We start from the raw sequence: 17795 nt of genomic DNA on the forward strand, positions 1-17795 counted from the left end.
CTTCCTTCTTCTTGAGTTCCTTGTGGAATGTGGGATGTTCTTCCTGTATTCCAGACTTCTGCACTAATTTGGTCAAGGTCAACGAGATAATAACAAAAGACCAACTAATATTTTTAACCCTGAGTTTTTAGCAATTAAACATACATTGACAAATAATGATCTGATGACCATCTTAGCTATGGGTCTGCAAGGTGTTTCAAAGAAGACTTTATTTCTCAAGGGAACAAATTGTTTGCTATAAGATGATTGCTCCTGCTGCAGTGTACAACTTCAGTCACCACAAACAATTGCCTACTTAGTGTGTAGTCTGTCCCATTGCAGTCAGCTGCTCCTTGAGGGAAGGTTGAATTCCCTGCTCAGGTAAAATCAAGGGTTATTATAAAGTGTATGAATACTATTGAAAAGACCCCCAGGATACAGATTGTGTTTAGATGAGAGAGTATTAGACATTTTAACTGTAGCTACAGAGCTATGATGCTTCTCAAATCTGATAAGGACAAACGTTTTGCTCCTTGCCCCAACTTTTTCCCCATCAAAGCCTAAAGATTATGATATTTCCCAAAGATGGTCTTGGACTTCCCAAACCTCTATATTTGTTCTTTCTTTATAGACACTCTGATTCAGTCTCTTTTTAGGTTTGTGTGTGTGTGAGTGTGTGTGTGTGTGTGTGTGTGTGTGTGTGTGTGTGAACCTGCAGAGGTCAGAAGCAGGTAATAGACACACATAGAGTTGGAATTATAAGTGGTTATAAGCTTCACAAGTGGGTGTCAAAAATCAAATCCAAGTCCTCTAGTAGAGCAAATTTCAAGTTAAGGACAATAATCTGATATTTCTTGGAACTCAGTGTCCCTACCATTCCTAATATCAGAAAAAAAAACCCTCTTTACAACTCTAACTTCTACCTTTAATATATTTATAGCTGATAAGGCATCATATAATTTTGGGTTGCTGTGAAACTGAGGCAAAAAGTAAGAATGGAACTCCAGTGTGAGAAAAGTGAGGCTATGCATAATAACTCAACTATACTTTCATTTCGACTGGCATAAATATGTTGATATGTGTGTATGTTTAAGGGGATGGGTCACTACATGTATGTGTAAGTGTTTGTATACATATATGTGTTCTTCTGTGAAAGCCAGAGGACAATTTCAGGAGTATATCCAACTACTTTGAGATAGACAAGAGTGGATCACCAGCAAGCTCCATGGGTTCTTCTGTACATGTGGTCCTGGGTATGGACTTTAAGTATGCACCACCACACCAGGCATTTTTAAATCCTGAGAATTGAACTCATGCTTATGAAGAACCACTTTTCCAGCTGAGCTATTTTACAAGCTGAAATCTTATTATTTGATAATTATGAATATATGTTTGTAACTGAAGAGCAGAGCTGAGGATTATGCCCAGTTATGGAGTTTTTTGGAAAACTGAAGAGAATAACCTACCTAAAGGAGACCCAATGGCTAAAATACAGTGAAGGTACAATGAGTGGCAACATGTATTACATTACTTTGGCCATAATTTTACTTTGTTTTTTTTCTTATTTTAAAAGAAATAAAAATCCTGCTAGCCTTCACTTTCTTTCTTCTTATGAATTTTTTTTTTTAGAGAAATGTTCATCAGGGGTCACAGAAAGACACCCAAAGTGTTAGAGGTGAAACGGTTTTAATGAAACATAGAAGGCAGCCCTGATTCTAAGTGGTACCCTTGGATTTAACTTTGATTTTCCATGTCCTTGAGATGACATCAAGATTACCTCTGAATACTGGTAGCAGAAAAAAAAGTCCTCATCCATCACACATTGAAACTGTCACCATCTAGATTTTCAATTTGGTACTTGCTTTTTCATTGTAAAATCAGGAAAAAAGAGAGAGAGAACTCACAGTTACCAAAATCTCTGTTTCTCATGATTGGCTATCATGACAGGCAAAGCTGTGGAGAAGACAGAACTTTATTACTTTTATTCGATATAAAGATTCTGTCATCTATACAATGAATAGTGTTGTCAGGAGCCACATATAGTCTTAAGTACTGAGGTATGTTTGCTTCGGATAATTTCTCTCTTACTCGCTAAACATTCTAGCAGAAGAGAAAGACAAATGATGTTACTGTAAGGTACAAGGAATGTCATGCAGAAATAAGAGGTATAGGTATACATAAGAATGAGTATGGAGAAGGAGGCATATTTTGATAAGCATGCACAATATTAAGAGTTAGAGGACAAAAGATCTCTATGTATATATGTACATATCTGTACATATACATGCATATGTAAAGCTTCATAAGTATGTTGCTGTTGTTTCATATTTATGATAATAACAATTATGATGACAGTGCAGGAGCTATTTTCAAATATTACATGTGATGTACTTATAAGAAGCATACCTTAGTAAAAATAATTTATGTCCAAAACATCTTAGAGGTATAGCCAATGAACTGAGATCCACACAGACATCACTTAGATGGCACTTAGATTCACAATGAAAAGAAGAAAATATTTACAGCAATTACAAGTGGAAAAGAAAGCGTAAACAAAGCACTGTGCCTGTTGTATAAAATCACACTCAGACACTGCAACAGAAAATGTTTGCAAATTTGGGCTGAATTTGGACATGAACGTTGACTGACTAGCACTCTGTACTGGATTCTTTCTTGTTGTAAATATGCAATCAATCCATATTTAGACATAAAGGAAGCATTAAGCTTTTATTTCATCTTGCACTTATGTACTTTCTCTCTTGCCCAAATGTCAACCCCATGCTGTTACTTAGAAGTGTAACATAAGAAGTTGTTTTTGAATTGGGTTCACAGTGTGAACTACAGCTGAATATAAATGCCATCTACAGAAAAATTGATTACAGGGAAACCATTAGAGCTGTGAAGGGCTGGTTTAATACCGCTCTGTCACTTGATTAATAGGACATGATTTTGGTCTTTGGAAACTGACTGCAAAAAATATTAAAATGTAGAAAAAGTATTTGTTGAGTTTACTATTTGTGAATGTTATACAGACCACATAATTCTTTTTTAAGATACATGTGACAAGCGCTTTGGTTTTCTTAAGGTATCGAAATTTTAATTTCATTAAAGAAATTATGCTGTATGCTTTAATCCTCCATAACAAACATGGACTTTTGACAGTGCAAATAGTACAGGGATAGTCTTCAAAAGAGCTTTCAGATGTTTTGGGTCATTTTTTATTCTAATGATAGATGCATGACGTTGACACCCATGTTTCTAAATTAATACCAAACAATGACAAAAATGTCCATAGGTCATGATAACTTCTCAGGCTATTAGCTGAGACCCTTCCTTGCATTTTCCTATCAAAATTATATAATAAATTCAAGAGCAGTGTTACAAAGGAAGGATCTGAAAATTATGATAATTATATTTAAGAAATGAATCATTTGTAAATGTTAGAGTCATATTATCTGTGGCAAACCACTTTGAACACAACTGAAAACAGATTATGTCATAACCAGGCAGTGGAGAGCCACTACACCGAGGAGATACTCTTAATCGCCATTGGGGCTTGATTACAGACCTTTGACAAAGCAAAGGCTTCCTATTGTATTTCATATGAACTAAGAATTTTATAAACTAGGAATTATGACTCTCATTTCAGAAGTAATAAAGCTAGGGCCCTTGGGTACAACTTTGGAACTTTGACCTCAAAATCAGAGTCTTCCTTTCCTCCAGACACCAAGAGAAGACAAACATTCCAAGTAATCCATAGAATTGGTCATACATACTAGCAGTACTTCTCATGGTGTGCCCATGGGATGTTTTGCCATTTGCTTTGAAGAAACAAATGCCTACTTATCAAGGACAAGGTTATTGCTAAAGTCACAACTGTATGCCTTTGAAGGTAGCAAAATTCAGCCCCATGATTCATTGCCTGTTGCATTCATAGTAGACACAGTACTGTAAGGAATCCTATTATGCTAAAGCATTTGAACAAACAAAAGCCACAGCAGTAAATGACTGATATCGACAGAGAATAAAACAAAGCAAAACGGCAACAACAAAACTCTACCAGTGACATTGAAGGGCTAAGTTTACATGTGCTCCGTGTTAATTACATGAAGTTGTTGTTAGTTTTGAAACACTGTTGTGAAGAAATGTGCCCAAAGCCCATACTAGAAGATATTGAATCTCCAAGAGATTGTGAGAATTTTTATCTTAGCTCTTTTATATCTGAAAAATGATTATAAAATTTACTTGGAAATAAATGAAGAGAAGATAGCTCTAACAGTACTCTTGCCACAGAGTCTGCCATAAATAAAAACAGCATTCAGCAATTGTTAACTGTGTATTAAGCACAGATATTTTATGCTTTTAATTTTAATTTGGTTTGTTTTATCAAGAAACTGTCTGTGCTATAGCCAGTCATACTAGTCAATATGAATAACTATAAGTTTGGCCATGGTAATTTGGCTTTGATCAAAGGATATGTGAGCCATGCATATATTAAATAGCATAAAGGAAATAAGACATTGATTAGTTTGTGGTTTAGACTGTATGATGCATTTTCATGCAAATCTCACTTGTCAGCTTAATAATCTTTGAGCCATGCATTGTGCTATGTGTTGAAGATACAGAGTAGAAAAGGACACGTTCCCTCAGACATTTATAAAAGTATGTGAAAAAGACCTGCAATCTTTCAATGAGATCAAACTATAGTAAATAATAATTGGACCCCATGAAACTACTTGGTCATCATTTCTTTAGCTATAACATACCAAATTTGGTAGCAGAGCCAGGTGATCAGGAGGGGGTTTGGGAGGTCATTACCAAGCATATTCCAGTGACACATAAGACATTAAAGAGCAATTGATTCAAAATGCTCGAAGAAGTTGCTGCTGTTTCCATCATTGCTCTAATGAGATGAAAGCTAGACTCTCTGTACACAACACATTCAGAAAAGGAACATCCTGCTAGACAGTTTGATCTCTGTCTTGGCTTTCTAGCTGAACTATTTTTAAATCTCTCCTTAATCTTCCTCAGTCTCAAAATAACAATGTGGTCTCTTCGAGTACCAACATGTTGTCATGGTGAAACCATTGGACACTGGACAAGAACTAATAGTCCTGTGTTCTGTTCTGACTCAGCTTCGTGTTTGCTGTATACTTTGGGACAAGTGACTCTTTACTCTTTAAGTTACATATGCAACATTAGAGTTACATATGTAAATCATTAAATGTTACATATGCTAACACTACAGTTACCGTATGTAAATCATTAAAATTGAACTGTACCTAGTATTTTAGAATGATAATTCTACATCCTCCTTTCCATACATGATACTCCTCCACTCCAATACAACATTATTTCCAAAGGACCAAGAACCCCATTTTGGGTTCAGAATAAATGTTATTTGGAATGATCAATGTACCTGTGAGGATTTTCCCTATTTCTGGTTTCCAGAGCATTATTAATAGTATAAAGCATACTTTTCTTTCAGTGCATAGCCACCTTTGCTTGAACTATCATAATCATGCATCCAAATTAAGGCTTGTAGTCATATGATTGGCAACCACCAGATTTTTTTAAATTTTTATCCTGATCTATCCCTATATAGAAGGAAGTTCAAGCTTTATGTACTGTGCAAAGTTGTGATTTCAGCCATGCACATTGACTGACAAGTAGTCTATGGCAGCTGGCCACGGAACATGACCATGCAATAAGAAGCCCAGAGGGGATGTGTTCACTTGGTAACTCTGGTTCTTTTGAGGCTCTGCAACATTCTGGCAGGGTTCAAAAATTATCCTATAAATATACATTTCATATTTTATGTCTATCATTTTGCTTAAAGTATCTTAAACTTATTTTGTTAATTATACTGAAAAATAGTAATATAACATTATGGATTTGATGAGTATTCACAATGAATTATATATAAAAACATGAACACATTTATGTAGCTATGCATATATGTAGACCACTTCCAACTTGAATTTAGTTAGCATTGATTAATAGCCAACTCCAAAATTATATAACACAGTCCCCCATCTTTTTCTGTATTGTAAAGTAAGCAAACTCAATATCAATGATTAATAAATTAATACTGGACAGTCAGCAAGCTATTATTAATTCATAAGTCTCTCACAAAGATGTTCCCAAATGACCAAAATTTGAATAAATTTGCTTGCTATGATTAGAATAAGTATGATATTTCAAATAACAATAAACCATTTCATTCCTCTTATGCTAATGATGGGAATTTACTTTTCTTTTCATGAGGCTGCATTATACTATTAACTAATTAATATTCATTTAAATCTTTATTATATTTTAAAGCTCCTAGCCAACCACCAGCAAACATTGCTTGGAAGCTGTCAAATTCTAAATTATGCTTGAACTGGGAGCATGTAAAAACTATGGAAAACGAGTCTGAGGTGCTGGGCTACAAGGTAAGTATTTACTCTTCTATTTGATCTACTAATTATGCTACTAAAGAATCAACAATCGCATAATTAAGTAGAAATAAAATTTGTACACATGTATATATTAGATAAAATATTTTTAATCATACCCTTGCTTCCTTTTTTAAATTTTATTTTCTTAGTTGTTTTATTTATTTACATTTCAAATGTTTTCCCCCTTCGCAGTTAAATCCTGTATTCCCTCTATCACTTCTGCTTCTATGAGGGTACTCTCTCACTCTCCGAGCCCCTCCTACTTCAGTGTCCTAGCATTTCCTTAGCTGGGTCATCAGGCCTCCACAGGACCAAGGGGCTCCTGTCACATTGATGCCAGATAGGGTAACCCTTTACTACATAGGCAGCTGGAGCCATGAGTCCCTCCATGTGTACTCACTGGCTGCTGGCTTAGTCTCTGGGAGCTCTCTGGGGAGTCTGGTTGGTTGATTTTGTTGTTCTTACAATGGGGTTGCAAACCCTTTCAGCTCTTTCAGTACTTTCCCTAACTCCTCCATTGGGACCTGTGCTTATTCTGATGGTTGGCTATGTGTATCCACATCTGTATTGGTCAGACTCTGGCCTAGCCTCTGAGGAGACAGCTATGTGGTACCGGGGAGCAGCTTGCTGCTGAGGCTGATGGCTGAGGCTCTCTCTCCTCCTACTGAGGCCTGTGGCAGGGCAAAGAAGTCAAGAAGGAGGCAATGTATAAATGAGATATTTTGTTATAGAAAAGAGAAAATAGGTCGGTCAAGTAGAGAGGAGAGGAAAGGAAGGAGAGGAGAAGAAAATTGTAGAAAACAAGAGAGGAAGAAGGCAAGAGAAGAGAACAAAGATAAGGAAAGAGGAAGAAAGCAAGAGGAAAGAGGGCAGGGGAAGAAAGTAAGAGCAAGAGAAGAGACAAAGAGCAAGAAAGCAAGAGAGGGAGGAAGGGGCAAACCTCCCCTTTTATTGTATGGAGTATGGCTGTCTGTCTTTGGGGCTAGACATGCCTACCTGTGGTCAGCTGACTGGGAGGAGGGTCCAGCTAGAATGCTGGGAGCTTGGGGCATTGTCTGCCTGATAAAGCACACATCTCCTGTCGGGGCAGCTGTGAGGGGTTGTGACTGAAACAGGAACCAAACTCAGGAGTTATAGCAGATCTCCTTTCTCCCTCTGCAGGCAGAAACTGCCCACTAAGGCTTCAGGCCTCAAGGCCAGTTACTCGATTGAGCCTAAGTTGCCTGAACAGACCACTGCCCCACACAATTATACCAGGCTCCTGTCAGCCAGAGCTTCTTGACATCAATAGTAGCATCTAGGTTTGGTGTCTGCAGATGGGACAGATTCCTAGGTGGGGAAGACTCTGGATGACCAGTCTCTGTTCTACTGTTTGTTCCTGAATTTCCTTTTAACAGGAGGAATTATGGATTACTGTTTTTTAAGATGGGTGAGTGGTCCCATCCTTTAATAGGGGCTATGCCTATCCTCTGGATATGGTCTCTACAGGTTCTCTTTCCCCTTTGTTGAGTATTTCGGCTAACGCCATCCCTGTTGGGTCCGGGGAACCTCTTGGGTCCCTGGCATCTGAGACTTCCTAGTGGCTACAAAACTCCCCATCCCCCATTGCTACACACCTCCTTTCAGTTTCCTGACCCTCTGTACTTCTCCTCCTTCTCCCACACCTGATCCTGGACCCCATTTTCCCTCCCCTCCTCTCTCCCTCCCGGACCCTTCCCTCCCTCTACTTCCCATGATTATTTTTCCTCCTTCTGAGTAGGACTGAAGCCTTCATACTTTAGTCTTCCTTCTTCTTGGGTTTCATATGGTCTGTGAGTTGTATTGTGGATGTTTTGAGCCTCTCTTTTTTTGGCTAATATCCATCTACTAGTGAGTACATACCATGTGTTTTCTTTTTGGACTAGATTACCTCACTCAGGGTGATACTTTCTAGTTCCATCCATTTGTCTGAGAATTTCATGAAGTCATTGTTTTTAGTAGCTGAGTAGTACTCCATTGTGTACATTTACAACATTTTCTTTATCCATTCCTCTGTGAGGGACATCTGGGTTCTTTCCAGCTTCTAGCTATTATAAATAAGGCTTCTTTGAACATAGTGAAGCATGTGTCCTTGTTATATGTTGGAGCATGTTTTGGTTATATGCCCAGGAGTGGTGTAGTTGGGTCCTGAGGTGATACTATGTCCAATTTCCTGAGTAACCACCAAACTGTTTTCCAGAGTGACTGCACCAGCTGCAATCTCACCAGCATCTGCTGTCCCCTGAGTTTTTGATAAAGATTGTGTGTTCTAGGTCCAGTAATGGATATGGAGTAATATGATGTGGAGAATAAAAATTATAAGTCCTATACCATGAAATTATTTTTCTCCACATGATTCTTCTTGCTATCAAGCAATAACAGTTCTTTGGTAGATGCAATCCATGATTGATATTAATAAGTAAGTTTAAATGGAGTAGAAGAAATTAGGACACAGCAAATATGGGTACTTAACAGCAGAAAAGGAATCTCAGAAGAACATTATTGAGCATTAAGGGCATCTTTGAATGCTCAGGGTAAGTAATACCCAGTAGTGATGATGTAAATTAATTCTGGGCAGACATACATATGCAGACATTTGTAATGGGTCCAAACTGAAAGTGAGTTATCATACCCTAAATCTATTATAGTCCAACTCCATACATGAAATAAGAAATCTACTCCCAGTCCAGAGACATGGATCCCAAAGAAATATTATTTCTCAATAATAAATGTATGATAACTCACCCCAAATGTTTGCATGTAAGGAGTATGAAGTTGGTAATGGTTCTTTTAACATTAGTGAAAGCATTGATATAAACATGTTCCTTGCCCCTCATCATAACGGCATCTGAACCTTCAGTAAACACCAAATCCATCTGAACTTGGCTCTCTTTCATACAGATCCTCTATCGGCAGAACCGACAGAGTAAAACTCATGTCTTGGAAACAAATAATACATCAGCTGAACTTCTGGTTCCATTCGAGGAAGACTATTTGATAGAAATCAGAACTGTCAGTGATGGTGGAGATGGAAGCAGTAGCGAGGAAATCAGAATTCCAAAAATGTCAAGTGAGTTGAGTTGCTGCTTTGTCTGATCTAGCCACCTGCAGCACAAGTGTTCTTGGGGACTTCAGATTGTTAAGTAAATGTTCTGTGACAAAGTAAAAGGTCTGTGTTCCATTTTCAATTGTGAGCCAAAGGTGACAAGCCAGTCTTTCTTATATCATTTGTCACCTTTCACAATAGGCATGCATTTTTACAATTTTCTCATTTGAAAACAAAATGATAAAGAAAGAAAGAAAGAAAGAAAGAAAGGAAGGAAGGAAGAAAGAAAGAAAGAAAGGCAGAAAGAAAGGAAGGAAGGAAGAAAGGAAGGAAGAGAGAAAGGAAGAAAGAAAGAGAAAGAGAGAAGGATGAGGTTAGGAAAGCAAAAGTTAAGAATAAAACCAAAGAAAATTAATGAAAAGAAAAAAAGGAGATAATTTCATGATTCATTATTTTTGTACAAAATTTGAGACTTTAATTTTCGTTTTACAAATGGTCAAAGGTCTCAAAGCAAAAGCAGTGAAATTGAAGCATCTATCCCTATGTGGTTCTTTCCATGTCTGTGGCAGACATCAGTAATCCCTCACAGCATTTAGACTAAGCCAAAGGCTTCTCAATCATGGTGAAAGCAGGCCAGTCACCCAGTTATCAAGTAATACTGACGACTAATATTGCTTTCAAAGCATCAAGCTCCCATCTTCATGAAGCTTCTAGGTAGACGTCATTGGTCACCAAATGTTGCCCAGTTCTAACATAATTTCAAGTAATCCTCACCAATTTGGGTATTTTTATTCTTCATTTTTACATTTGAGATGGAATCCTATAATAGGAGGAATTGTTTCTTGAACTTACATTTAATGTAATAATATATTATTATTTAAAGACAAACATGACAGCGTAGTTCCTGTCTCGTGGAATTAATACTGTAGGCACTTTTAAGTCATGTAAAGTGATTATTTGATGTTTGTATTTTCCAGGTTTGAGTTCCGTGGGAGTTCAGATCTTGAAGCCCAGTACCCAGTTCCTGTCAATGGTTGGGGTTTTTTACTGTTTTGCTATTCACCCACTTTCACAATGAATCAATTCATGGATCCTTGGGAATTTTCTGAGAGCAAATCATTCTGTAAATACATCCCCCAGTCTCTATCACAAGACATATTCTTAATACAGACTTGTTTGGAAAGAAAAAAATGTATATTACTGAGATCTTGTAAATATCTGTGGTACATTAATAAAACAGTTTTAAACACTTTGAAACACTTCGAATTTTAATGTTCACACATCATTACACATTTGAGGGTGTCAAATTAATCTGAGGATATAAAACTGCTGTGTCTTTCAGTTGACTTATACGAAGAATATAAATAACCACCTCAATAACCATTATAGATATGAGACAGGTGTAAATTCATGTCCCTTTTACGTGCTCCAGGTAACATACTTCACTATTTTCAGCCCTTAGCACCATTTGAAACAAAATACAATCGCTTGTTTATAGTTATATATATCTCCCTGATATCAGATTTTCCAAATCCTGGTGCTGCAGTTTCTGAATCTAGTTGGAAGAAATATTTATATTTGACAATATGTCAGTATACACAGTAATCTCTCTTGTTAGGTTTTATAAGAAAAGAACAATGAGAGGAGAGTTTTTGGCAAGGAAACAGAAATGAAGAGAAACGAGTACTCTTGAAAATAACACATTTTCCCCTAAATTAACATCTAGTGAACAAATTCCCGGTACCTCTTATAAACTGATTATACTCTACATGGCCTTACTTTTACATAATAATAAAAATCTGGAAACAGATTTATTTGATCAGATATCCTACATTTTGATCACAGTGGTCTTTTCTTTTTTAAAAATTCAAACTTTAATGATAAATATAATCGGAATTGAAAAGTGATAGTCTTAGGAATCTAGTTTTAGTGGGATTTTGAGTGCTAACACTGCCCTAGGGCTAATCAGTCTAAGCATCAGCCACCAGCCCTGATGCTCCAGAAGCACAGTCTACAGAGAAGTATAAGGTGAGTGCCAGTGTTCGGGCCTTTCCATTTCATCCACTAAAAGAACGGCTTTTATCCTGGTGTTGGCTTGCTCCACTGATTTCCCTTCTAGAAGACTAGATTTCACTTTTTCACACAGTTCAAGGTTTCACTTAAAAACAACAGCAGCCGGGTTGTGGTGGTGCACGCCTTTAATTCCAGCACTTGGGAAGCAGAGGCAGGTGGATCTCTGAGCTCAAGGCCAGCCTAGTCTTCAGAGTGAGTTGCAGGACGGCCAGGGCTATACAGAGAAACCCTGTCTCAAAAAACCAAAAAAAAAAAAAAAAAAAAACCAACTTGGACTTCTCTTGTAGTCCACAAGTCATGAACTCCTCATAAGTTGAATATGCATTCATGTATATATGTTTTTTGAGACAGGGTTTCTCTGTGTAGTCCTGGCTATCCTGAAACTCACTCTGTAGACCAGGCTGGCCTTGAACTCAGAAATCTGCCTGCCTCTGCCTCCCAAGTGCTGGGATTAGAGGCATGCGCCACCACTGCCTGGCCTCCCCTCCTGCTTTCTTTTCACATACATACACACACACACACACACACACACATCCCTGCACACCACCCACATGCTCATGCACATACACAGAAATGGATACATGTATGCACACACACACTAAATATAAGCTCAGCATATGAAAAACAATGTGATACTTTCCTTTTAAATAATTTTTTATGCAAGAAATCAAAATAGCTTGAAGGAAAAAAAATAGAGTGTCCACTGAGTTGATAAGAAGTGGCACTAAGGAAAAGAAACCAGTGTATAAGGATGAGTCCACTTCAAGGAGATATTTGCTTTGATGCTTGCCCTCATCTTATGATCAGGAAGAGTTTCCAATAAAGCCTTTGTTAGCCAAGGTAACTATTTTTGTAAACTACCGTGAACATGGTGACTCATTTTCAGATTTCTTTATTTTTTTCTTTTAGATATTTTCTTTATTTACATGTAAATTTCTCCATTCCCAGTTTCCCCTCCAAAAATCAAAGAAACAAACAAAAACAACAAAAACAACTCCTGTTGCCTCCCACTTCCCCATGCTTGCCACCCTGCCCTCTCCCACTTTCTGGCCCTGGCATTCCCCCCACACTGGGGCTCAGAACCTTCACAGGGCCGAGGTCAGATTTCTTAAAGGAGATGGCTAAGATGACACAATGGCAGGAAACAGCCAGAAAAGGCACAGGAGGAAGGCTTAGGAAACTTGATAAAGGAAAAAGGCATGTAATGCTAAGAAATTCTCAGAGAATGGCAACATCAGACTCATTTACATTTTGCTGCTTATGCCATGATCCTTCCAGCTCAGTTCCCCTTTTCTGTATAGGAGAGATGGGTTTATAAGAAAGCAGGCCAGTTCCAATTAAAAACAGACATATCTACCTGTTAAGGTCTAGTCTGCAAATCCAATTGGAATAGAAATGCAGTTACTTACCTACTTCTTACTACCAATGTGCAATGCAAGGTGTTGTAGTTGTTTATTTGCTTAGATTTGCTTTGTAGTCAAATATAATTTGAATTTCCAGTGTCTAATGCATTCTAGCAAACATTGTACCAATTCAGCTGTATCTCCTCCTCAAATCAGAATATTTTATGACTGTATAAAAGTACACTTATCAAAGCACTATGGGTATATTTAGAGAGTTTTATGGGTTTTGATATAGAATTCTGGGGTTTAGCAATTATCTTTCTCCTGAATTCCATAAGGATCTTCAGGGAAATGAAATGAATAAGATGTTTATCTGTCTATGAAGTGACCAAGTAAGTCAACTCAGAAACCCAGCAGAACCCATGGTATGAACTCCAATTTGATTCCTAGCTTAATAGCAGGATAATAACCCTCCACCACAATGATGGTAATGAGTAACAAACTAATTTGCTACCACTTAGTCTTAACTTATTCTCAGGGCTTCAATGGGTAGAATGAGGCACACCTATATCCACTTACACTAGGAAAGGGATTCTGCTTTATAAGCTCCACTAGTCTAAGTAGTAACCACACAGGCACACGCCAATTTATTTTTAATCAGATCAAATGCTAAGTAATCAAAGGACCCAGTCAGATTGACTCATATAAGTGAGTCAAAAAGCTATCCTCTTGCTATCATTGGTTAATTTTGTTAAAATCCTATCTAATTTGACAAGGAAAGGATTAAATTTTATTTCTGTTCATATAGAAAATGAAATGTTTCACCATAAGACCTTGAAAAACCAACAAGCCAGACAAATTTAAGGTACACAGTGTGACAGTTTCTGCCACAAAGCACTCTTTCACAGTCTTGCACAATCCAAGGTTTCTTGGTTTGTGCTCACAGATTTTCCTGTATCTGCATCGAATGCATCGAGGTTTCATAACTCACATAACTCCTGTAACTGTGATAAAAGATACCCTGTAGTAAAAGCATAAATGAAAAGGTTGTTAGTTTAATTAAAATATTTCAACACCAGGTGACTGAGCTGCCTATAGTTGCCAACCAGGGCAATGAAAAATATGGCCTAGGATCCATAACAGCATTTACAATAATTAAAATCATAATTGAACTCAAATCAGAATGTGAACATCCTAGTACTCCTCCTTCCTCCTTTCCTTCCTGCCATCCTTCCATGGACCCCATCTCTTCCAATATCTCCCTCCCTTCCTCTTTTCTTCTTTCTTCTCTTTTTCTTTCTTCCTTTCTTTCTTTCTTTCTTTCTTTTCTTTCTCTCTTTCTTTCTTTTTCTTTCTTCTTTCTTTCTTCTTTTTTCTTTTTCTCTTTCCTTTATTTATTTATAATTCTTTCCTTCCTTCCTTCCTTCCTTCTTTTCTTCTTTTCTTCTTTCCTTTCTTTCTCTATATAACCTTGTCTGTCCCAGAACTCACTTTGTAGACTAGGGTGACCTCAAACTCAAAGAGATATATCTACCTCCCAAGTGCTGGAATGATTAAGTGTGTGCACATCCTGATACATTTATTTCCTCAAAATTTATCAATACTTGATCTTGAGCTGTCCTTGTTATACAATTTGGAGTTTTATATTGTAGTTGTTTGAATGTCCACCATAGTTTCCAAAATAATTATTACTGAAAAGAATATTAGTTTCTCCTATTTTTTTATGGCAAATTGGTTTCCTGATTCAGATGTTCTGAGGAGCAGCCCCAGTTTTTGCTCATTTGTTTGTTTTTGTTGTTTCGATTATTTTTCTGAGAGTGAAGCCCAGGGCCTTGAACTTAGAAGGCTAGTGTTCTACCATGTAGGAAATCTCCATTGTTCAGAATATCTCTATTCTTAATGCAACTTGGTGTGATACCAAAAGATGACAGGTGATTCAAATTTATATGTCCTTATTGGAGAGGTTTATCCAGTCAATTGTTCAGACAATTTGTTGCTTCTTAATTTGCTTTAGAAAGAGAAGTACTTTTCTATGTCTGAGAGGTAGGAAGCTTATCTTAGCTCCAGATTTTTTGAAGACAAACAGAGATCCATAGAACAAATAAGACAAACCAAATTCTGGGATTATTGAAGTATCTCAGTAAATGGTAGCAATGTCATTTACTATTTTTCAAAGAATATACTTTAGGTTAGTTATGAGGTAGTTTGAGTTAGATATATCTTTGAGGATGTGTATTGTGTTCAGTGTAAAGCTTTGATAAGAAGAAATCCGAAAGCTCTTTGAATGAGAGTTATAAGCATACTGCTGCTCAAGCAATGCAGAAAAGAAACTGTGATGTCAAAGTGCTCTGCTGCCGACTCCCATCAAAGAGGTGTGTTGGTCAGAAATATACATAGGTTTGATATGTTATTCCTGGAACTAAATGCTGTGTTGGGTAGAGTCCTGTTCTCAGTCAATGATAATTAATATTTATAAGTCACATTGAAGTTGAGGAGCTCGACATAAATTCTAATAAATTTTATTATGTTGATATTTCCCAGAAGTAGGTTGACTTTTGCTGTTTTTGCTTTGGATGCACACGCATTAGTGTCTGAGGCCAGGGGACTATGCCTGAAAGAAAACAGTAATTGGAAGTTTTGAAAGGTAATAATTTGGATAAACTGAAATTCAAGATGAATTCTTAATAGCCTGCACAGACTAAGTAATTTTAATTCAAAGTGATCTCTGTGTATTTATGATTGGGTTTTCAGCTCAAAAACTAAATGTCACAGCACCAAATTTTTCTCCTTAAATGATTGGTGTATATGCTCATATCAAGTTTCAAGTATTCTCAAGCTTTTTAGATAGTTACAATAATTACATTAGGCAACTTTTATTACCTTAAGTGCAGTAGTTATAAGATCTATCATAGCAAATTTTAGGCATTTAATTTGAGTCTGTTTGTTGATAGGAAAGTGTAATTGAATACCAGCCTTCTCAATCAGATCATTTTCATATCTGTTTAAAAGTAAGCGTCGGCATCTAAATTATCATGCTATTTATATATGAATACTCTAGTAGCTATTTTCAAATTCCAAATTCTTTAGAAGGTAACCCCTTCAGAAGTTCTGAAGAGAGACTCTCAAATGCAAGGGCATGTCTCAACTTATTTTGGGCTAGGTTTCAAACTAATAGGTTCATTCAGGCAATAACCAAATAAATCTAAACCAAAGGCAATCTTGAAAACACACAGAACATTCTACAAATAGAAGGAAAATGAATTCTAACATGATAGCTGAAAATAACAGCTAGCATACTACATTTGTCTATCTGCATTTAATTTACATCCTTCATCAGAAATTTCCATGCTTTTTATTATAACATGCTATATTATCTCACATTTGTTACATTACAGGACACTATATTATGTTATTTCTCTTTTCTTCCAGTATTACTGTACGAGAATACTACAGGGGATGCATAGAGTGACTCATATTTGCTGGATAGTACGAGTTGGACTAGAACATATGATCAGCATTCTAAGTGCTAAGATAGCAAGTGTGACTTATCATGCCTGCCAAAATATTTTTGTTGTTCTTAAACTTTCTGAAATTCATATGAATTTGAAGAATCACATTTTTATTTGAAACTAATATGAATGGAGAATTTCTTCATATTACTTTGAAAGAACAGGAGAAATATATATTTCTGAAATAACACTATCATAACTGTATAATCAAGTTGTGAAGCAACAGGGGTGGTGAAATGAAACTGTATGGGTCATTCAAGGATCTAAAATATAATTATCTACCCTGTAGCCAAGTTAACTAAAGACCATGTGCTTAATTCTACCTGAAAATAAAATGTCAGAAATTTGTCATGCCTGAGTATTATGCCAATCAATCAACTCTCTCTTCCTTTAATAAGATTGGCTTGTGAAACATAGAGCTCTTACTTCCTGTATTCATGTGCAACTTCCTGTGTCACAGTACAAGTGTCAATCAGCTTCATTTCCATCATTGAAAGCACATAATTAAGTTTCTGAAAATTTTGATTAAAAACAAAATTGTCCTTGAGTTTTAGTAGCAGAGGATGGCCTAGTCGGTCATCAATGGGAGGATAGTGCTATGAAGCACTATGGTCCTGGAAAGGCTCTATGCCCCAGTGTAGGGGAATGCCAGGGCCAGGAAGCAGGAGAGGGTGAGTTGGTGAGCAGGGGGAGGAGGGGAGGGAATAGGGGTTTTTGTCAGAGGGAAAACTGGAAAAGGAGATATCGTTTGAAATGTAAATAAAGAAAATATCTAATAAAAAAAAAAGAAATCACAGATTTCAGACCAAGGAAATGGTCAGCCCAAACAATTATGATGCCAGTGCTGTCTGTTTATTTGAAGGGTGGGACAATTGCCAGCATTTACTTGTCAGACTTGAGGTGAATCTACTATTCCTTGGGTCATTATGGGCTGCCTTTCTTCATGGCACTCGTTCAATAACTTTTTAAAAAAGAATCATTTATTTACTCTATGTATATGAGTACATTGTAGCTGTCCTCCGATATGCCAGAAGAGGGCATGGGATCCCATTAGAGATGGTTTCGAACCACCACATGCTTGCTAGAAATTGAACTTAAGACCTTTGGAAGAGCATTCAGTGTTCTCAACCGCTGAGCCATCTCTCTAGCCCTAACTCAATAACTTAATGAGTGATTTACCCTCAAAAGATAAAGTCAATTTCCTGTCTTCATTCTCAACTTCCAGTTTGTATGTGACCCTTGTAATTTGTTAAACAATGTCTAGAGTACAACGTGATGCTGTGGCCTAAAAGTTATGGACTTATAAATCAAAATTATATTACTTTAGCAAGACTTTTACTTGCTCTCAACTTCACTCATTTTCTTCACATATAAAATGAGAATA

General features: G+C 36.8%; 1 protein-coding gene across 4 annotated transcripts in view; it reads left to right on the forward strand.

Annotated features, from left to right (window-relative positions):
* Positions 1–10752, forward strand: part of Cntn6 (contactin 6) — a 346549-nt gene extending 335797 nt beyond the window's left edge. For all 4 annotated transcript variants that reach the window (XM_031382777.1, XM_031382779.1, XM_031382778.1 and 1 more), the window contains 3 exons: positions 6304–6416; positions 9342–9510; positions 10464–10752. In XM_031382777.1, the coding sequence (XP_031238637.1) occupies positions 6304–6416; positions 9342–9510; positions 10464–10564 (383 nt within the window). In that variant the 3' untranslated portion in view covers positions 10565–10752. The remainder of the gene's footprint in view (positions 1–6303; positions 6417–9341; positions 9511–10463) is intronic.
* The last annotated feature ends 7043 nt before the right edge of the window (positions 10753–17795 follow it).

The sequence above is a fragment of the Mastomys coucha genome, unplaced genomic scaffold, assembly GCF_008632895.1.
Source record: "Mastomys coucha isolate ucsf_1 unplaced genomic scaffold, UCSF_Mcou_1 pScaffold20, whole genome shotgun sequence".
NCBI classification, from domain to species: Eukaryota; Metazoa; Chordata; class Mammalia; order Rodentia; family Muridae; genus Mastomys; species Mastomys coucha.